The 22,252-nt window shown below is 43.7% G+C and overlaps 1 protein-coding gene across 2 annotated transcripts in view; it reads left to right on the top strand.

The window, feature by feature from the left end:
• The window catches only part of LOC102564709 (uncharacterized), a 50,731-nt gene extending 28,704 nt beyond the window's left edge, over positions 1-22,027 (top strand). Inside the window, exons 13-20 of one of the 2 annotated variants that reach the window (XR_009462980.1) lie at positions 92-159; positions 3,726-3,854; positions 12,621-12,809; positions 14,627-14,742; positions 15,997-16,150; positions 17,631-17,812; positions 19,692-21,156; positions 21,457-22,027. Coding sequence is in view for 1 of the 2 variants with exons in the window: in XM_059729687.1 (XP_059585670.1) it covers positions 92-159; positions 3,726-3,854; positions 12,621-12,809; positions 14,627-14,742; positions 15,997-16,150; positions 17,631-17,812; positions 19,692-20,073 (1,220 nt within the window). In the remaining variant the exon portion in view is untranslated. Of the gene's footprint in view, positions 1-91; positions 160-3,725; positions 3,855-12,620; positions 12,810-14,626; positions 14,743-15,996; positions 16,151-17,630; positions 17,813-19,691 lie in introns of both variants that reach the window. The other variant, XM_059729687.1, reaches the window with a different exon arrangement.
• Positions 22,028-22,252: the final 225 nt, after the last annotated feature.

The raw sequence follows: 22,252 nt of genomic DNA, 5'->3' as shown, positions 1-22,252 counted from the left end.
CAAAAATGTATGTAACCTAGTGCAGAGCTGGTGTACATCAGAGATGAATCATGACCTATTAGTTTTTGTGATTTTGTTTTTATTTGTCTAGGAAGCTTCAAAGAGTGGGATGCACCAAATAGATTTCTGAGCACATGTCAAGATATTACTGAACAGAAGGTAATAGTTTGTTTCTTAGTTACTGTTTTATCTCTTCTAGGAAGAGAATCTTCTTTATCATCTCTATCAATAGAAGCATTTTAATCTAGCAGACAAAGTCTTGGTGCTTGTGTTACACAGGAAGTCATATGATCACAATGATTCTTCATAGCTTTATGAAATAAAAACATACAGTGATTTTAACTGGACTCTTATGTTTGTAAAAAGTCTTGAAACTAAATTAGAATCAGTAAACTGCTGGAAAAATGTGATGGACTAAGGTATACATTCGCAACTTTTATATAAAATTGATTTGGAATTTTGTTCATAATTTTCTATGTAATTGTTAATACCTTCCAAAGGACTTCAGTTTCCAGGATTTCCAGCAGCACAAGCTTTACAACCATTAACCATATAGTTTATCCGTAATAACACACACACATATGAACACATCCATCTATTTATTGTCTGTTTACCTTTCTACTAATGTATCTACCTGTCTAATGTTTGTATACAGGTAAAAAAAGTTTCCTCCCCATTCAAAGTTTCCTTTCCTTTTAATGGCCCCCATAAGAAATGAATGGTTTCTTGAAAACCAACTCTTTTGCTCAGCTAGCAGTTCTGTCCCAATGACACTACTTCAGATCATCTCTTGAAATCCATCACTTTACAATTAAAAAAAATAGAACCAGGAAACAAATTTTGGGTGTGAGTTTCGAACTTACCACAGTCTGGGGCATTTATGATTGGGAGTGTCTTTTTTTGTAACTATAGTTATTAATTTTCATATTATAACAATAACAAAAACAACAAAACCATAAAATATAAACTAAGTAAAATACAATAAAAAAGCAAAACCAAAGCATTACAAAATAGATAATTAAACGCACATGCTATAAATTTAGTATAGACTAGGGGAAAGAGAAAGCTTGACATTTATATATGACCAACTAACAAATATACATTTAAAGGATACCAAACCACAAACAAATCAACTTATAAACCTAACAGAAGATTCATATTGCACCATATTTCTTCATATTGGGCCAAGTTATGTCTATTTGCATATGTAATCTTTTCCACTAACACAAAACATGCATACGTTCTTTTAACCATTCCAAGAATTGAGGTACATTGGGAGTTTTCGATTTCCTTAAAATTACCTGTTTAGCAACCAAAAATATTATAGCTAGCCATTTTTACATAGGTGTAGACAATGGTAATAAATCCATAATCCACAATATGCATACATCTGGTGATGATACATCTGGTGATGTTAATTTTAAGCATCTTAGAAAGTGTTACACAGATGCTCAGCCCAAAAACTAGTAATTTTAGGACAAATGAATAAAATATGACTAAGAGACCCAACCTCGTTTCCACAGCTCCAACAATAGTCATTTGAGGCTAGCCTTACTTTAACTTTTCTGGGGTCCAATACAACTTATTCAAAATCTTGTTCTGAAAAACTCTTAAAAGCAATGGATTAGATGTTTTACAAAGTGATTTCCAGATGCTATCCCATTTCTCAACTATTAATATTTATAAATCGTTTTCCCATTTACCTTTAACGATGGCTGCTGGATATCATAGTTTATTGAATCATTTATACACATTACCAACCAAGTGAGATTTATCTCTAGAATACAACACACATATTTCCAAATTTGTATGTGATAAATCATTCCATATGTTCCCATATGTCTTATTCAGCCAAAAACAAAGTTTTTTCCAGAATATCTCCTGTTCATTACATAACTGAACCATATCACACATAAAAGGTGCAAGACTACCATCCTTTATGATGGATTTATTGTAGCTATATCCTTTTTTCCAGATATCTGAGATTCCTTTATTATCTTTAAACATCAATTGAAATAAAGAAATAAAGGGAGATCTTATTAAATCAGAAGATGTTAAGGCTTACATTTTCTGTAAGGTTGGGAGTTGGGAGTTTCTAATTTCTTCTATCCCATCAAAATGTCAATGCAACTTAAAACTCGAGGAGTTCCCTTAATCTTCAAAATACTTTAGAAATACTAACGAAGCTAATACAATTAATTAGCTTGATTAGGACAACCTTTGTTTCTGTTACAATGATGCAATATTCAGATAAACTTAACAAAGCCAATGGCATACTTCTTTGACTGCTAAGGAAGGGTGCAGACACATGACATGTTTACTCTGTGATAAAAGGGGAGCAGACAATAAATAGTAAATCCCTGAAATCCAGAGTAAAGTTATCCTGTGAAAAATGTGTGGGAAAGTTACTATATGGAATGTGGTATTTTTCCACTTCTGTAGTCAAATTCATTCCAGGACGGGGCACGGGAAGAGCATTTGCTCATTGCAAACGTATTTGCTTCCTTTGCACCTAGTGGCCAGAGCTGTAATAGCTCCGACTGTGGGCAGCTGCATTAGGAGAACTGGTCATATGTCTACTCCTTACTGGGTGCATCTACACAAGATGTTTACTGTGCAGTAGACTAATTAGCGGGATAGTAAATGTCTTTGTATCTGCATGTGCAGTCCTTTTAGGGTGGAGTAAACTAATTTACTCCACAGCAGGATAGTACTTGTATTTACTTATTTTATTTTTTTCATAGTTTCATAGATCTTAGGGGATGGAAGGGACCTTACAGATCATCAGGTCCAGCCTCCCCTTCATTTGGGCATAGTGAGTACAAGTACTATCCTGCTGCAGTTTTTAACTCTGCAGCAGAGCGTGTGTAGACCAGGGATGGGCAAAATAAGGCTGGTGGGCCGCATCCAGCTCACCAGGCAATTCCAACCTGCCCACAGGGCCCCTCCATAAGCCCTCTGTAAGCGCTGGCCCTGGGCTGCCCCGCCATTCAGGAGGTACAGCTCTGTTTGCTAAGCAACTACACCCCTGACCCCAGCCTGGCCTGACCCACCATCAGTCCCTAGCAAAGGGGCGCTGGAGATGAGAAACCTTGATCTGGCGAAGGCTTTTGCTGACATCCATGTGGCTATTCCCAGCCTCCATGTCTGTGAGCCTGAACATGCAGGTACAAGCCCCACCAGGCTGGGACAGGGACTCCAATGGGGGAAAGGTGGCAGGAGTGTGAGGAGCCACATGCTATGGGGCCAGGCCGGGCTGGCCCCACACTGCAGGAGTACAAGATCTGCACATTGTGTGGTCAGGTGAGACCCACTATGTGCAGCTGGGAACTTGGGTGGGAGCATGGGAGCTGTGCACTATGGGGCTGGGTGCATATGAAGGCATGGCACCCAGGAGCAATAAACTCAGGGACAATAAGCTCTCAAGTTTATTCATGTGCATTAATATTCATGTGTAGACGTGCCCACTATGAAGTACATTTATTACAGAGAAAAATCTGAGGTAAATTATTCTTTAGTAATTGTGTCATGTATCCACACTTGGAAATTAGATCTGGTTCATCATCACCATGCAAGTTTAGGCCTCAATTTCATCATCTTTTCCATGAGAGAATTTGGAGAAAGACCTGAATATCTCTGCTGGAGAAAAAATTGGTGGTTCATTTTTGGGTTTTGGAGTAGAGAGCATGTAAGAGTACACAATTTTCTGAATTTCTGTCTTGCAGGAGGGCTGCCTTCATGAGCTGGTATCATTCAAAATGAACCATATGACCAGGATGACCTTATGCATGTTAGATCACAGGAACTTGCTATCTGTAAAGGAAATCTTGAACTGCTTCCCTGCAACCAAGCTGGTAAGTGCAGCATCAGCATTCTCTGAGGTTATCTCCAATGCTTTGGATGGAAAATAAGCAATGGTTATGGTTTAACTAGTCTGAGAGCAGGGGGCATGTGTGTATTGGGGGTTTGGACTAGCAAGGGATCATTTAATGTAAAGGACAATGGACTGTTTAAACCTGTCAGGCTTTATGGGTAAAACATTCCAAAATAACTAGGTGACTGAGTAGACAAAGTGCTGTTGGCAACTTGGGGCATTTGAAGATGACACATTAAAGTGGGTTAAATCCCCTTTTGCATTGCTTTAATGGTGTTGCCGTTTGCACGAGTTTGCAAATTCAGTGACTTATTGTGCGTTAATTCCAGCCACTGTAGCAAATTCGGCAGCATAATGGGTCTTAAATGACTTTGGGGCACAGCAAACTAAAACACCTCTGTGGAGTTTGTTTGCTACCTTACAGCCATGGAGGGATTCACCGGGCTCCGTGCAGCTCAGGAGCTGTGCAGACAGCCCCACCAGGCAGCCTGGCAGCAACCCATGGAGGCACGCTGCACTGAAGAAAAACAAAACAAGTGACAAGCCTGATCTTTTTTTTTTTTTAAATCTTCCCTGGAACCTGCCTGAGCTGTGCGGGGGCCTGGTGCTTCTCTCTGCAGCTGCGGTGCACTCTGGGACCACCCGAGCCGGGTGCCTGCGGGCAGGTGTAGCCTTGGGCAGGGGGCGGGGGGTACAGCTGCCACAGAGGGAAGCACCAGCCCTCTCCCCACAGCTCAGGGACTGCTCTGCCCGCTGATAGCTTGCTCTCCCCTCCCCAGTGCCGTAGAGGCAGGTAAGAATACAGGTGTACAAGACACAGGGTTTTACTTCACCCTAAATTGCTTACTTCGCTTCAATTTAAACCCCCATGTCATCTACAAATGCTCCTAGGCTTCAAGTCACTTAAACACTTTTTGAAAATCTTGTTCTATGTGCCTGTGCATGTGGAAGGCATTTTCTGGGATAATCAGAGTAAGAATAGATGTGATAATGGACAGTCCTGCATTTCCAGCTTGAAGTTGTTCTGGAGAGGCTGGTTGCCCATAGCATTTCAGGAAGTCAGTAATATCTGACACTGCCAGACTGATGTGGTTTCCATGGAGGCACTTCAGTCTGAATAAATGGCTTTGATGTGGAAGAAGAATTTGAAATGGTGTTTAAACGATGGTCTGTAAAACAAAGGCAACCTGTGGTTATTGGTACACTAACTTCAAGTGAAGATGTAGAAAGATACGGAGAATAGTTGTAATGCAGTTGTACCTTGGGTTTTGGTTTTGAGAATCTGCATAGATAAATCAGACACACAGAAATAAAAAAAAATGATACTGGGGTTAGTTTGATATTGTCAGTCTCCCACATGTCATTAACTTGGCTTTTTGCCTTTCTTACATGAAGATTGCTTCTATATAAAGTTAGATGCAGACCGTTTATCTGCTTTACAGGGACATCAGAATTTTCAAGATAACCTTAAAATAGCAATTTTAGACAGGTAAATAGCAGGGCTGAGAAAGGGAAGTTCTTTATCTGTAGTAAAAGAGTGACTTGATTTTTCTGAGGAGAAAAGATACAGTCCCTTGGTGGAGCTCCACCTTCTTTCCTACCAGAAGAAGATTATAGTAAGAGCAAAATTACCCCACTGTGGATTGTGTGGAAAGGTACCTGTTGGAAGGATGTATGGCAGATAGTTAAATGCAATCACTTAGCAACAAACTAAGCTGGATAGGAGGAGACAAAATTAGAAGGATGAGAACTGAACTAGAAGATTAAAGAAGTCAAGGAGAATCCTCCAGGTTTCATGGAATCATACAAAAGTAGGGCTGGAAGGGACCTCAGAAGTCATCTAGTTCAAGCCCCTGCCTAAAGCAGGATCATCCCTATCCAAACCATCCCATGCAAATTCTTGTCTAACCTATTACTGAAACTACACAATCAACCCTGTTGCACAACTAGAAGGCATAGCACCCTAACCTGCCAAAGGTAAAGCAGGGGGAAAGCGGTGATCAGTTTCAGGGTTGTTTAAAGACATACAAAAAACTAGAACTCTTGGTTCCAAAATGATACCTCTTATAAGATATACCTTTTATAAGGGTTGTTTAAATGCACTTGAGAGATTCAAGGGAGAGGGCCATGTCCCCTGATACAGAGGAAGGCAACCCCCCCACCCGATTCTGTACCAATCTGACCATGAGGTCAAATTTCTTCCTGATCCTAAATATTGTGATCAGTCTAAGCCTGAGTGAAGGTGCATGACCCTCTAGCCAAGAACCTCCAGGCTTTACTCTCAGCAGGGGCATAGGTATACTACAGTCAAAATCCCCAGCCTTGGTTTCAGCCATTCCCCAATTCTTCTGAGGAAGGAAAAAAAGAAAAGAAAATGGCTACATGTAGCAACAGAAGGGGGAAAAATTCCTTCCTGGCCCCAAAAGGCAAATAGCAAAGATCAGAAGTATGGGAAATACTAAACACCCTCTATTCTTCTCAACAGCCTGGAGACATCAAGCATAACTATGGATATATCACACATACTTGCTGGACAGCCAGAACTCTCCTTTCTGTATCCCCTCCAAAATTTTATCCTGGATCCTTTAATCTCCTTTCTAACTAAGACAGTTAGGAAGCTCTGCTTCATTTTTCTGCTGCTGAGTATGGTATCTTCAGCATCCACCTGCTTTAAGCTACAGAGCTCTTTTCATTATCTCCTAGCAGTCTCTGCGTGCTTCTGGGTTTCTAACTGTTGCTCCTGACAGAGCACTCCAGACACAACTGCTTCTAGATCATCCCTGAGCAATGCTAACCCAACCTCTTCTTGAAGATCTCCATGGATGGAGAGTCCACAGCTCCCCAAGGCAGTCTATTCCACTGCCTCACTGTTCTAACAGTGAACTTGTTCTTGATATCCAATCTAAACTGCAACGTTTAAGATGTTGGTCCATATCCTGTTCACTGCAGCCACAGGGAAAAGGTGTTCTTCCTCTTTATGGCAGCACTTCAGATATTTATGAGACAGCTATCTTGTCTCTTAATTGCTTTTTCCACAAATTGAACATGCCTATTTCCTTCAGCATTTCCTTATTTGACTTGCCTTCCAAATCCTTCAGTTTTTTTGTCACCTGCTTCTGGACCCTTCCTTACTTCTCCATGTCCTTTTTAAAATATAGAGCCCAAAGGGAATATATTTATGTTTATAGTGGGAAATTCATGATCCATCAAACTAGCTACATTAAAGCTGCTTAGATTACCATATTAATTCTTTTAGTATTTAAAGAAATAATTCTCTTTCTTGGCAAATGGTATGAGCCTTATGACAATAGTGTATTTGATCAAATCTAAGATGAAGTCCCCTCAATCAGCACAGGGGAAAACGTCCCTTTGTCTTAGATTTGCATAAAAGAGGAGGGGGAGGGGCTGGTGGCTGCTGAGGCTCTGGCTCTGGCCTTTTTATGCTGTGGGGAGCGGGGCTGAGGGGCTGCAGATAGTGGTGGGGCTGAAAAGCTGCTGGGGGGAAGGGGGGGGGGAAGCAATGGGCAAGGAGATTACCTGACTCCCCCAGACACTGTTCTCCCCGCTGTAGCAGTGTGGGGAGAGGGAAAATTTAAAACAACTCTCCAATAATTAGATTCTGTGCCTGGAAAACTATAACACATTTATAAATTTTCCATATATAGAATCTAATTATTGGGGGTGTCATCTTAAATTCAGGGTCATCTTGGATTCAAGTAAATACAGTAAGTGAAATGTTATTGTATAATCACACAGTATTCCTGAGGAAACAGGTCTGGATGGAGAATGGAAGCTCCCATATTAACAGCTCTGTGTGTGTGTGCATGCACGCACACGCACGCATGTGTGCGTGCACGCACATGTGTGTGCTGTTGTTGCTGTTTTTAGTGAGGGATTTTTTGTGTTTGTTTTTTTTATTTTATTTTGCTGAAAGCACCATGTTCTCATTTTATTATGATATCTGTGAACTTTATAGATTAAATTCCTCATCTAAGTTATTTGTTCACTGTTTCCCGCTGAGCATTTGACCAAAATATAGTTATCTCTCAATCTGAAGCTTTACATATCAATTAGTGCTTTTTTTAAAATGTAATGTTCTGAAGAAAAGTCTTTATCATTCCATTCCTAGTAGAGATGTGGCTAAACCAGCTGATAGTGATCTGAACACTAACTGATGCAGACACAGCTCCTTCAATATTTGAGAAGGTTTTTGGTTTTGTTTAGCTCTTTCTACGTCTCATATATTCCCTTGGTGATGATATAGTGAAACTTCCAAATATTTCCCACCCAACCTGATAACACAAATAGCTCTTATGGCACATACTGAATTCACTACATTACTAGTAACTCCTCCCTTCCTCCCACACCCCTGAGTCATTTTGGTTTGATAAGAGTTTTCTTTCCCAAAGGTTATGCAGCATTTTTTCTGGCAGGTATGAGTCAGCTTCTTCTTGGGTGGCTGAAATATGATCTACAAGGAAGGATTAATCAACTTGCTTTTCATATTTCCTTCAGAGAAAATACTCAGTATAACACTGTCCATTTCTTTACCAATAATGGGTCAAAGGGTCAAATTAGACAATATAATAGGTTAGAGAATATGCCCATCTATTGGGGATTATGCAAGCAGCTCTGCCATAGGGATCTGGCAGTTCAAGCACATGAGTGCAAGGATTCCTTAGTTCTATTGTGCGTTCTGGACCTGGACAGGTTGGGTTCTGCTGCGCTGTTATCCAACAGAGGGCTCTTGGCACTAGAGCCTATTTCAGTTTACGTGCCAAAAATGCACTTGCCTAGCTGTGCAAATGCTACTGATGGCCCTCACACACAGTTTGTGATTCTATTCTGGTAGCAGTGTGGACATACAAGCATCCACACAGCTACTGAGCATGTTCTGTTAGGCTGTACTCTAGTTGGCAGGTCTGTGTGTAAGGCTGGGTAAGTCCCAAACCGGGCAAAAACCCACAAGAAAGTCATGCCTAAACTTTAACCCGATGGCTTAGGGGCTAGTGCACTTACCCAGGAAGCAAAATGTTTAAGTCCTAAGTCCTCCTCACTCAAACCTGGTTTAAATCTACATGTCTCTTATTTCCAAGCACAGTGCTTCAACCATCAGGCCATAAGTTAGGTATTTTCGAGCCCTCCTCTTGAAGCTGAGTCAGTGCAGCTTGTTTTAATAGTCATTAGATTAAATGAATGGAGAGCAATGGGGAAGTTTCCAAACTCACTGCAAGTGAGGCCACAAGCTAAAATACAGGGCCTCCTCCCATCCGGAGTAGCGGTCATTTCACTAAACCACTTATCTTTTCACTGAACAATGGCCCTTCTAACTAACTAACAACTTCTAAGGGTGACACAGTTGCTAAAAATAACCATGCACCACCAGGACAGCACAGTAACAGCTGCTACTACGCCATTATTTAGTATTTGCTAAAGCAAGTACTAAATGATAGTGCAGTAACAACTGTGCCACGGGGGGCACATGTAGATACACCTGCTGAGTTCCTGTCCTAAGCACTAAAGTAATGCACTAAAACATGGGAGGGCCCCCTTCTCCCACTGCATCTTGGATCCCAATAACAAGTAATGCAGATGAGGAGTTTCCCTTAACCTTTGAATCAGCTGAGTAATTAGAAAACTGATCTCATCTTCAGATAGTTAAGCTGTTCTTTACAGGGGTAAAAAACCCATAGGCTGTCTGGATAGACTCACTTGTATGTCCTTGCCTTTGTTATATATTCTGGCTCTCTGAACTCAGGTTACCTTTGTGTTTTATTAGTATTTTTATGAATTTATGATTTGGAAAGTTTTCTTCATTCTCCTGACCAGGAAACTGAAGCAAAGACAGTTCCTGAATAATTCTCCTCAAAATTTACACAATTAAAATTGAATGGAAAAAAAAACAAAACTTAACCAAATACAATTCAATTAAAAACCTTTAATTAACCTAGGTGTACAAAATAAAACTCTATCTCAAGTTTTTAAACTGACCTACTGAATACCTGGGCAGGACACACTGAGCATTTTAAGTTCATTTTTGATAGCTGGCCAATAATTAAGAAGTTTGTTAAAAACTTTCAGGGAAAAATCTTGAAGTCTTTTATGAACCTTCAGGCCCACATTTTCAACAAGTGCATAGAACTGCATTTGTGAAAAGGTTTGCACATAATTTGGGCAATCTTTTGAGATGCAACTAATCATTTTAGGAGGAAATTGGACTACAAACTCTTTAGGGCAGAGACTATGCCTCAATGTGGCTTTTCACAGAACTTGACACAATAAAGCCCTGATTATGCACTGCTGTAATATATATGAAAATTACAGTTTGCTGGATGGAACAGAAGTGTCTGTGACAGGCACAGAGAGAGAGATACCCAAGAAGTCTTTGGTAGTACTAGAAATAGGACTTGAATTTCTGGTGTAATCCTTTACCTTAACCATTAAAACAAACTTTTCTCCACTGTAATAATACAGGTCCTTGTACAGAAATCACAGATACCACATTTCTGCCCTTGATTTCTCAAAACACAGGAAAGGCAGTGTTGAAGATCATAGACCAAAGAAATATTTTGCCTGAAAAACTGACCTCTTTCAAGGACAAGCATTGCATTTGTGGAGTGGAGTGAGAGGAAAAAAATTCACTCTGTGAATTTAGAGTTTAGAGGGCACATCTACACATGCTATTAATTCACAGCAATAAACTCTGGTGCATATCACGCTGGAGCTTATTGTTTCCAGATGCCATATTTACACATTTTCCCATAACCACAGCACACACAGCTGGCTGGCAGAGGGTCTGGGGAGGTCAGTCTGCCATCTGGGGCTGCTCCAATCTAGCTTAACGTGTTGCAGAGGGGCTGGCTGGTAGGTCTGTAAGAATAGGCAACTATTCAATTCAGATTTGGCTGATTTGATTCAGACATTCAAATCGCTTTTTCAATTCGATTTGGCCAAATCAATTCGGAAAAGACTCGAAGCCGATTTAGAGAGACTCGGAGATTCAGCTATAGGACATAATGGGGAATCAATGAAATATCTATAACTTTGTTGTTTTTTTCCTGATTCACTTGAAACTTGCAAGGATGATGACCTCTGCTGAGGGGATGAAGTCTGATAAGTTTCAAGGTGATCGGTGCAGGAATTTCTGGGAAACTGCACCTCAAACTGCTGACAAGCAAAATTCATGACATAGGTGACACTGTGCGCGTGTTAAGGCATAGGGGAATGAAAACTTCAGACCTGCTAGGCCACCCTTACTGTGCAGAAGTTCTTTCTGCTGCAACCTGCCAGACATCTGACTTCCCAGGTACCTCTGCACTTTTACCTGCGCTGCTACATCCCCTTTCCCTTCCCCCCGACCCCAGCCTTTCCCTCACCCCATGACGCCTCCATTTCCATTTTCACCGACTGGCTTTCTTGCCTGCATTGCATGCCAGGCCAGCCTCTGGCTTCTTTACTATTCCTTCTATCCAGGACCAGGAGACACACCGGTTGCACCTACTTCCTCAGCCTGACAAAGAGTTTTTCAACCCAAAAGCTTCCTATGATAGATTTTTCTAACTATTTTGGGTTTTTTTCATAATAAACATAAAAACACAAGATAAGCCATCACACACGAGTAAGATATATCCAACACAAGATCTTTACTCTGTTAATTCCTGTATAAAAAGAAAGGCTCTGTGACAGTTCCATCTGGGTACCTTTGATGCTGTTGGTGCTATTGGTGTTGAGCCAACTAAGTTAGTTTGACCTGCCATTGTTTACAGTGGTGGACTGAGCTGAGGCTGTAGGGGAGGAGGAGACCTCACGGGGGCACACTGCCATGTTGTGCAGAGGCCCCAGCACCAGGAAGGGCGCACCTGAACATACACAGTCCCACAAGCACCCATGTCACAAGTTTTGTCTGCCTGCAGCCGGAGGTGCAAGGCCCCAGAACCCAGACTCCCCCTGCAGCCATCTTCTTGACAGCTGGCAGGCTTTGTGGCCATGGCAGGCCCTAGCAGGCCTACAGTTTTCAGCCCCCTGTCCCTTAACACACACACAGTGGTCACCTATGTCATGAGTTTTGCTTGTTAGCAGTTTGAGGTGCAGTTTCCCAGAAACCCTGCACCTATCACCTTGAAACTTGGCTCTCAGAAAGAGCTAACACTTGCAAGTTTCATCCGAATCAGCCAAAAATCAACAAAGTTATGGATATTTCATTGATTCCCAATTATACCCTATGGTCAAATCTCCGAATCACCGAATCTCTTCCAAATCGATTTGGAAGCTCTATATCAATTCGGAAAGCCTAAAATGTCTAGCGATTCAATTCAGATTCATAGATTCAGCCTCTGAATCATCTCCAAATCCGAATCACGATCTGAAGCTTTGCAGGGCCCTACTGGCTGGGCCATGAGGGTGCTTCAGTGCAAGGCTAGCCAGTAGGTGCACTGAAGCACCCAGGTGCCTCAGCCAGCTGGGTCAGCATCTACAGATGCATTGCTGCACATGAAAAAACTCTGCAACAGGATAATACTTGTATTTACAAATACTAACCTGCTGTGGAGCATATTAGTTTCCTGCAGCCTAATAGGGCTGACATGTAGATACAGAGATGCTTACTGCAGAGCAAATTGGGCAACTCCACAGTAAATGTCTTATGTAGACATGCCCAGAGTGGGGTTTTTTTTGTGTTTTGGTTTTTTTGGGGTTTTTTTTGAGCAACTCCTTTTTCTAATCTATCATCATTATTTGTCTTTGTCAGATCTCCAGGTCTCTTGGTGACTATACTGAGTCCTTAGACCAGGTGGCTTGTAACATGGATCATGGCAAACTTCTCTCCTGCCTGGAGCAGGTTGCTTCTGCTATGATGTACCTTCATTCCAGCAAGATCATACACTGTGATCTGCGATGCAGTTATATTTATGTTAATTGTGGTCCCAGTTTCTCTGAGGTATATATACTTATTCTTCTTACATTTGGTCTGTTCATTCAGTGACTTATGTTGTCTTTCCATTGCAGCCTTAATTCACTGTCCAGTACTAGTCCATGCTGAAAGGGGACAAAATATTTTCACTTAAGATTCATAGAAGACAGACATAACTGTAAACAAACAAAAAAAGGCAGGAAAACAAGAATTAAACCAGTATTATGTAGTGGCAAAGGTTGTATCCCATATACAGCAGACAATAACAGCTAAAGTCCCTCTGCCCTGGCAGCAGGGAGCTCCTGGCCCTGGCTCCCTGATTAGGGGCATGGAACTTGGACAGAGCTGCAGGAGAGGGGCAAGGGGCTAGCTACTAGTTGCTTTACTGGCAGATTATGGTGGGGGGCTGGGACTTACCCCACACCTGCAGCTCTTTCCAAGCCCCGTGCCTCAGTCACCCAACTGGGACATGGGCCTGGGATCTGCTCCTGCCACATACCAGCTGGGGGCTGGAGAGCTTGTTTCCCACTCAGCTCCATGAGTGTAGAGCTGGGGGAGGGGGGTATCTGGGGGGCTTGTTTCCCACTCTCCCCAGCTCTATGAGCATGGAGATGGGGGCAGGGGAACAGGCTGGGGAGCTTGCCTGCCCTCAGCTCTGTGCTTGTGGAGCTGGATAGGGAACAGGCTCCCCAGCCCCCACCACCAGGGAACTCCCAGTGGTGGCTCTGGGACTGTGGGGCTGCTGCTGGGAGATGCTTATCTGCCAGTAGTGGCTCTGGGATCGTTGGGTTGCTGCTGGGAGATCTCCCAGCAGTGTGGGGCCACTGCTGGAAGGTAAGGGTCTCCTGGCAGCAGCCCAGTAGTCCCAGAGCCACTACTGGGAGATTAGGGTTTCCCAGCCCCCTGCTTCCTGATTGTGATGATGGAGTGGGGGTTGAGAGATAGGGATCTCCCAGCCCCTGCTCCCCAATCTCAGTCTCAGAGCAGGGGGCTTGGAGCTCCCTGCTGCTGGGGCAGAGGGGCATAGTTCCTGCTCAGGCTCCTGTGTCAGAGGCTGCCCTGACAGCAGGCAGCTCCCATGGGCAAGGAGCAATCTCTCATCCCTTGGTGGATGGCTGACCAGGAGCAGATTTTGCTCCCAGTCTGGTGTCTTCATGGGCGCTACAGCACTATTACTAATCTCGAGTAAATTTGCTACTTGCATTTGCAGGTAGCAAATTTACTTGGGATTAGGGAGGTTTACTGCGTAGTAAGCATGTACACATGTAGATGCACATGCTTACTTCACAGTAAACTATGCTAATGTGAAGTTAAGCATCTTGTGCAGATGTGTCCTGTGAGCTGCAACTGATTTAAACCAGATCAAACTTTACACTGTGCATAAATATAGTGGAGCTCACTGCCGTGATATACCATGGCCAGCATTTAGCAGGATTCAAAAAAGGTTTCATTTCTTATTTATGTGTTGCTTATAAAATATCAATTAACATTTTTTAAAAGGTATCATTTATGTCAATAAAAATGATAACCTTGATTAATTAAGCTTAAAATTGTGAAATGGATAAAAAACTTATTCTTCAGAGCATAAGCCAAGCATTAGTTGCCAAAGATTAGGAAGAAACTTGAGGGTTATTTCATAATTGCCCATTATGGAGTTTCTTCTCTGTATAGCATCTAATACTGGGCACTGTTAAAGGCAAGAGGCTGGACTAGACAGGCAAGCCTGATGATTCCTGTGTTCCTGTAATTAGTCAGTCCTCCGACAAGAATTGTCTGTTCCTGGGAAGGGAGAATTGTTGAGATGTTGTGTTTTTTGGCTTATTCTCTTCCCTTTCTTTTGAAAGGTGGTGGCAAAAGTTGGTCGTTTGGGAAGAGCAGTCTGTCTGCCAGATACCGGGTCTGAAGGCAACCTCTTTGTCCCCTATGTGCGCAAAGTCATGCCCATTGACGCTGCAAAATGGTAAACAGATTTTAGGGGTTTTAATGTTGCCAATTTACTCCTACCTTCCTTTGTGCCTCTCTTCTGCCACAAAATCCAGCCCATTAGTAGCCAACCCAATTTCAGGTACAGAACTGTATTTCTCCAGTTCATCTAACTAGCTCTGAAGAAAGAGCCACAATGGCCATGAACATTTCCTCACTAAAGATGTGCTCTCTTTTCTCCTTGAATTCTACCATGTTCCCAGTCAAACTGTGGAGACAGACAGAAAATTGATTTATTTCTCCTGGAAGACATTTTTTTAAACTTTTTGGCAAAAAATCAGAACTCCAAAAATGTCATCTTGGGAAATGTCACCACAGGGTCTCATGGAAGTAGGTGTTTAGGTACTTCATGGCCCTGTTACCCTTTCTGGGCTAAAGTGAATCTCCTACAGTGCCCTTCAGTATCTTTTCCACACTTAATGAAACCTGATGCCACAGCCTCTGCTCTTTACTCCCTGGTTGACAGAGTGAGCAAACCACTCTCTGGCTAAGGTAGAAGGGGTTATAATCTGGCCTGTGGAAAGGAGCTTTAGTGAGTCCCACAACACTGGGTTTGGAGAAGTAATGTCAAAGAGACTAAGAGATGGGTTCAAAACATCACCAGCTCTCTGGAGGAGAGGATCTTTCCTACAGGCTAAAAGGAGCAAGGTCCCAGAGGCCTGAAAATGAATCTGTCCAGAAAAAAGAAGGAATAGCTTGCTTAGCTTGAAGGGAAGTGCTTTGCAAACTGTTCAACTGTTGGATGACCAGGAAAGCTGGACTAGGCTTTCACAAAGCTGGAGGAAGCCTGGTGACCAGCTGTGTACTGTAGTTTACCATGTAAAATCTGCCTGAATACTTGTGAACAAGACAACTCTGAAGAAGGAAGACCTATGAATTGCCTGGATGGTTGAGTCCCTTAGACACCCCACTCCATGCTTTTTTCTTAGAATAGTAGAAATGAGACATCCTTTTTTCTAGGTGTCTGGACTTCCAGGGCTCCAATCATGAATAGCATGTATTGGTATCTACAGAGGCTCAGGAGATATTTCCATTGTACAGTGGTCACTGGATCCCTGAGGTAAAAGGGACTCCCAAGTGCCTTATGCCAGTCCAGAAGTTGGCCTAATGAATGTTGGAGGGGTGGGAGGGATATATTCTGGATGGAGGGCATTTTACAGCTAACTCTGTCTGGACTCCTCACATGTGCTGATTTATAATAAACCAGTGAAGTGTTCATTCCTGTCCATAGGGCTGCCCCAGAAGTGAGAAATGGTGGACTGTATTCCCGGGCATCTGATGTTTTCACCTTTGGGCTTGTGGTCTGGGAAGCATTAACAACACGTTTTACCAATTTGCATATGTTCAAGCTGTTGAAGCCTTTCCACTTACTAAACAGCAAGGAGGTAAGTTCAGTAAATGGAAAACAGCATAAACTTCTCATGGATAAATGAATCCTAAGCTGCCTAATGATGATACAGAATAGCATTTGCTTGCATCTACTTGACCAGAGCTTGACTAAGAGAAGAGGAGGCAGAGAAAATGAGCAGGTGAGGCAACAAAAGTTTAGAAGATATGAGAAAGACAGGTCAGAATAAGATGCCTAAAGGTCACTCAAATAGACCAGATAATTGAGTATAAAAATCTAGGTTCACCTGGGAATCTTTGCTTGTCAGCCTTGAGCTATGGTTCTTCATGACTAGCCCATTGGCAGATAAACCAAGATAAATATTTCTTTACAACTGAGCTTTTAAACGTAAGAAAAAAGTGCTTTTCCCTTAACAGGCTGGCCACCTAGTTGAGGTCTTTTAAGACTTTAAGATGTAGAGAAGTTAAGATTAATTTCTTTCAAATATTAATGATTGCTTTTTCTTTAGATGAATGTACATTTTATTGATTTAATATTATTTGCTCTATATGTTTGTCCATGTATATCTTATCTGTATTTCATTATTAAAGTTGCTATTAAATTTCACTTACATACATTTTCTTGAGTATTTAATTCTGGTGATGGTCTCTTTGAACCTCCCTTGGCTCCCAGAATGCTTTGGGGTCAATATAATGTAAACAGCCATGACATTGTGCAGATTGTACTAGTCGTTTGTCAAAGCCCATCTATTTCAATGATAAATACATTGTATAAGCAAATTTAAACCATTTTATTAAGACTGGTTACATTGTTATTTCTTGCCTGTAAAGCAGCCTTGAAATTAGCAGGTCCTCGTAAGTCTCAGGGTTGCTAATAGCACAGCACTGACAGTGGTTGAGAAGGGCAGGAAGACTAACTGCCCACCCCACACGATCACCAAATGTGTGCACCGTACAGGAGCATGATTGAGAGGGGTTGCTGCGCAGCTAGTGAGTGATTGCACTGCTGCCTCCAGCTTTGAGAGTGACTATCATTTTTTCTGTAGCCCTTATTCTGCAAGTGGAAAGTATCACAGTTCACTCTTTGATCTTTCAACTGTGGGTTTTTTTTTTCCGAATGTGGATCTTGTTTGTCTTTATCAGTATTACATTTTTTTCTATAATTCATTAAATTTTGAGGTGGAGAAAGATTGTGCTATGCTGCTACCTGATTGATGGTAGTGCTGGGACTGTGACTGTCCCTCCCTAGATGGGAGTGTAAAAAGTGCACTTTACCACAATCCCAACCTCATCCTCCCACTAAAAATCTGTAAGAAGGTTTCTTTGAAATTCACTCCCCAACTTTTTTGTTTTTGTATTCCATTTTTTCCTGGGGATTAATTAACACCTTACAATTGTTCTTATATATGGTATGATCTAGATCTCTTTTTACTATTTACCATAGAGGAGAATATTCAGCTGTGTTTGTTTGGATGCTAAAGTGTCTCTATTTTCTTGCTTGCTTAACTATAAAAACAGGTTTTGAAATTTACAGAGGAAATTCTGAAATTTACAGACGTAGAAAATATCAGTGATAAGGAATTGGAAAAGGTTACTCCATTAATTCTGTGTATGAAAGCCTGCTGGAATTCTAACCCAACCAGAAGACACCCCTTCTCCTCCATTTTAGAGCTGGTAATGGAAGCAAAAGATGCCTACAGGTAATTCACTGTGGTCCTAGTTTTGTTATAGAGTCCCCATAATGAACACACCTTGCCTTGGTTTTTTCATGTTCATTTGTATAATTGGAATGGTAAATGTGAACCTCAACTACAGTGGGGATGTCTTCCACACCATCAGAAGCCTCCAAGGCTGAGTTTACACTAGAACCTTTTGCTAGTACAATGATGGCAGTCAGAGTGATTTTTTTGCCACATTTTTATACCACCAAAAATCCTATTGCAGACACAGTTACCCTGGCCCAAAATACTTTTGCTGGTTTTCTGTTCAGGGCAGAAGCACACACTTTTGTTAGTATAGTAGGAGGGTTTTACATTCTCAGTCTACAGGCAAATCTTTGAAGTGTAGACAAGGCCTAGGGGTATGTCTGCATTGCATAATGCTTCTCAGCAGGATAAATTAGTGACGTGGAGCTCCATTCAATCACAGCTAGATTACTTGCAGTACCTGACTTACATCATGTGTCTCTGCACTCCATCCCAGTGTGCAGTGTAGGCATACCATACACGTAGCACTGCAGTGAGGACATAGTACATTTAGGGGCTATCTTCAAGAAACTTTTGATTGGGCCCTTATAGAATATATCCAACTTTGCATGAGCTCAGCACAGTACTAAGTGCACATGCCTAATTCCTACTATGTGTATATTTTGGATAGAGGCTTTGGGGGTTTTTGCACACAGTTTATTCCAAATTCCTGGTGAGGGACAGGGAAGCATGATCCCCTCATAGTGCACTGGAAGATATTAATATTGCATGATCAAAGCAACAGAATATGCCAAGGAAACCACTGATTCCTTTTGCCCTGCCTTTTACCTCATTCTCAGTTAGAGTGCACAAACTTGCCATCTGGCTTATTATGGAAGATGTAGATTGTTCTGTGCTAGAGCAGAGGTGTCAAACATATAGCCCATGTGCTGGATTTGGCCTGAGAAGTTGTATAATCTAGCCTGTGGGTGTCACACCAATGTGTGTGGAGCTGGTCTGGTGCATAGGCTGGAATTGGTGGGTGCTGCATGTGGCCTAGGGCAGTGGTTCCCAACCTTTTTTATACCATGGACCAGCAGGAGTGGGACAGGGCACACAAAGCCAGCTGCCTCCTTCCTGGGGCTGCCCCACTGCTCAGCTTTAATCCCAGAAGGTCAGCTTTAACTCCAGAAGCTGCTCACCTGGGTAGACAGATGGGGGTCTGAGCGGGGGGCTTGTGCCACAACCCGGCAGCCAACACTTCATGGGGTCCATGGCCCAGTAGTTGGGAGCCTCTGGCCTGAGGGGCCTGACATGGGATGTGTGTTGCATCCTGCATTCTGCTGTACCTGCCCTAGAGTCCTGGCTCTGGGGCTGGTCCAGATCAGGCCATGCCAGAGCCAGTGTGCAGGGCCATCTGTCCCACATGTACCCCACAGCATGCACAAGCCCTATTTTGGGACTTTCATTGCAAGTGGTGCATGAGGCTGGCATGGGGTGCAAGCTGTATACTGTGCCTCACTGGACTTCCAGGCCCTGTGTGTTGGCTCTGGCATGACCTGATCTGGACCCAGAACCAGCCTTAGGGAAAATGATGCCCTGGGCAAGCTTATATTTTGTCCTCCTCCCTCTGGCAAAGCCACTCTGGCACAAAGTATTTCAGAGGAACCAAACTGCAGTCTCATTGGCATCATCTGGATTCTGCCAGTGATGTCTTGGGAAGAAGAATTAGTCCCAGTTCATGACATGTTCAGTGGTCAGCATTGATTGCTTTAATCATGCTTGCATATGGAAATACCCACTTAATATCCAGAACACAGCCACATTAGTTCTACAGGCAGCACTACAGAAGTGGAGCAGTAATAAGGTATTTTTCCTGTCTCTGTCTCAAAAGGGTGTCCGATGACTTATACTACAACACCACATCTGTGCCTTCGGTTGCAAATGAGGACACATACGACTCAGTTTACTTCAGGAGTGAAACACCAAAGGAGGATGTATACAGCTGTATCTCCGACCCTGACCCTGCTGATGGTCATGCCAATGACAACTTTTCAGTCTATGATGATGTGGCTGGACCTGAACCCTTAGAAGGGAGTTCACTTTATTTCTCTAAGAAAGAGAAGTGGGGAGAAGTTGTTAGTGAATTTGAGACAGGAAAAGGAATAGAGAGGAGTCCAGTCTCTTTTTATAACTCCAAACAAGCCAGTATGTATGCTGATACTGGCATTAATTGGAAGAAGAAATTGAAAAGTGGGAAAAGCAGGATGTTATAATTCTGTGCCAAGTGGGTGACTTGTGGTTGCAAAAATGATAGTGATGGAAAGGCTGAGCAGAACACCAGTCTCTCCATAATGTTGCTTAATATACTAGTCCAGGGTTCAGCAACCACTGTCATGCATGCCAGAGCATGGCACATGAGGCCATTTTGCTCTGCACGCCACAGCTGGTCTGCACTTGGGGCAGCTGCTGCCAGCCACTGAGCCGGGGCTGCTCACAGAAGGTGGCAGGGAGGCTGCAAGCCCTGCTGTGAACAGCCTGGGCTCCATGGCAAGGAGCAGTTGCCCAGAGCCCAAGCCAGGTGTGGGAGGCAGCCATGAACCTTTAAGGAGCTGCACTGGGATCCTGAGTCCCAGCCTGGCTTGTTGCCATGTGCACCTCGGGGACCACTGTGGGGAAGGGGCCAGAGCTGCACTCCACTGGCAGGGGCTGTGCACCTGCAAAACCTGGCATCCCTGCAGGGGGAAGGAGGGGAGCGGAGAGGTGGACGGTCAGGGGGGACATCCCTGTCTCCATCCCACTGGGCCCAGTTGCAAAGGGCAGGGCAAGCTGCATGAGCGCAGCAGCCTCAGGCAGGAGGTTTCCTGCGAGGTGGCCCCAGGCCCTGCTGCCCCTGTCTGTGTCTTCTCTCCCTGCAGAGTTTGTCTGTGCTGAGGGTGGTCAAGGGACCTGCACATCAGGCCTGAGCCATGGCCTTGGAGATGGAGTGGGGCAGCCCTTGGCTTGGCTGCTGGGCTGGGGGAAGGTGTTTGTGGGTGGGAGCTGTGCCACAGGGGTGGCTGCCACGGGCGGTTCTAGGGGGGTTCCTCCTCCTACGCCTAAGTGCCAGTGGGTTAGGATGAGCCATGCTGCCAATCCCAGACCCTGCTCCCACCCCACCCCTGCTCCTGCTCCTACTGTGCTAAGCCATGAGCCTGGAGCTGGGATTCAGGAGCCAGGCCACTGCTGATGTGTAGCACAGACCTCAGACTTGGCTCTTGACCCTGTTGTGATCTTGAGGGTCCCGGCAGGGTTTGTGCTGCCCCTGTGCTGCAGCCAGCATCCAGTTGGTCTGCAGCAGGGAAGGGGCAGACTCCCTGGTCTCTATGCCCTGGCCCCTTGCCCACCATGCTCCCTGGGATATGCCTGCAACCACTGCCAGCAATGAGTGGGGCTGGGGCTCTGGACCCCCCAGGCAGCCACTTGCAGGCTCACGGTGGCCTGCTGTGATCAGTCTGGGCTCCCAGGCAGGAGGCAGGGGCCTGCCCAGAGCCTGGGCTGATTGCAGCAGGCAGCTGTGAGGCTGCAGGTGCCTGCACCAGGGTCCGGAGCCCTGGCCCAGCTTGTTTCTGGCAGTGGCTGCCTGCGTGCCTCTGGGAGCATGGTGGGGAAGGGGCCAGGGCTGTGCTGCTGTGACAAAGATTGGACCCCTTGCAGCTCCCCTGCTTACCACCCCTGGCATGCCAACATCTTTGAAGTCCAGGTTGCAGGGGGTTTTGGCACTCAGCCCACAAACATTGCAGACACCTGTACTAATGTTTAGTCCTATAAATATTCACCAAGTTTGCTGGGCAGTAGGGGGCACCCACCTCCCATCACATATTATATGTCAGAGGGATGAAGCAGCAGGGGTCTGTAGCCTCTCCCAAAATCATTTAATACAGCAGGGCCTCATAAAAATCAGTTAAATATCCACGGCCTCCCATTCCTTTCATTTGACCTTGACCTTGAGCAAATATACCATACAATGGAAACACTATCAGTCCAACTGGACTTGTAAGAATCCTGCTGCAGCTCTTTCAAAGGCTTTCTTTACACCTGTGTTGCTTTACAATGTGTAAGAGGCCTGGGAGGCACCTGTTCTGACCAGCAATTTAGAAATATCCAACACACCAATAGTAATAACCGTGGGCAATTATTTGTAAACATGAAATGAGATTAAATGGATGTAATGAAAATCTGTGAATTGTAAACTGGCATTTCTTAACTTCTGAGTGCTTGGTCTTTGCAATTTATATAATGTTCTTTTAACCTAGCTCATTTGATGGAAGAACACCTGCCTCTGGGATCTTTATAGTTTCATAGTTGGTAGGGTTGGAAGGGACCTGAGGAGATCATCTAGTCCGACCCTCTGCCACGGCAGGAAAGAGTACTGGGGTCAAACAACCCCGGCCAGATGTTCGTCCAGCCTTTTTT

This window comes from Alligator mississippiensis, chromosome 6, assembly GCF_030867095.1.
Source record: "Alligator mississippiensis isolate rAllMis1 chromosome 6, rAllMis1, whole genome shotgun sequence".
NCBI lineage: Eukaryota > Metazoa > Chordata > Crocodylia > Alligatoridae > Alligator > Alligator mississippiensis.
This window is presented reverse-complemented; position numbering and strand designations above follow the sequence as displayed.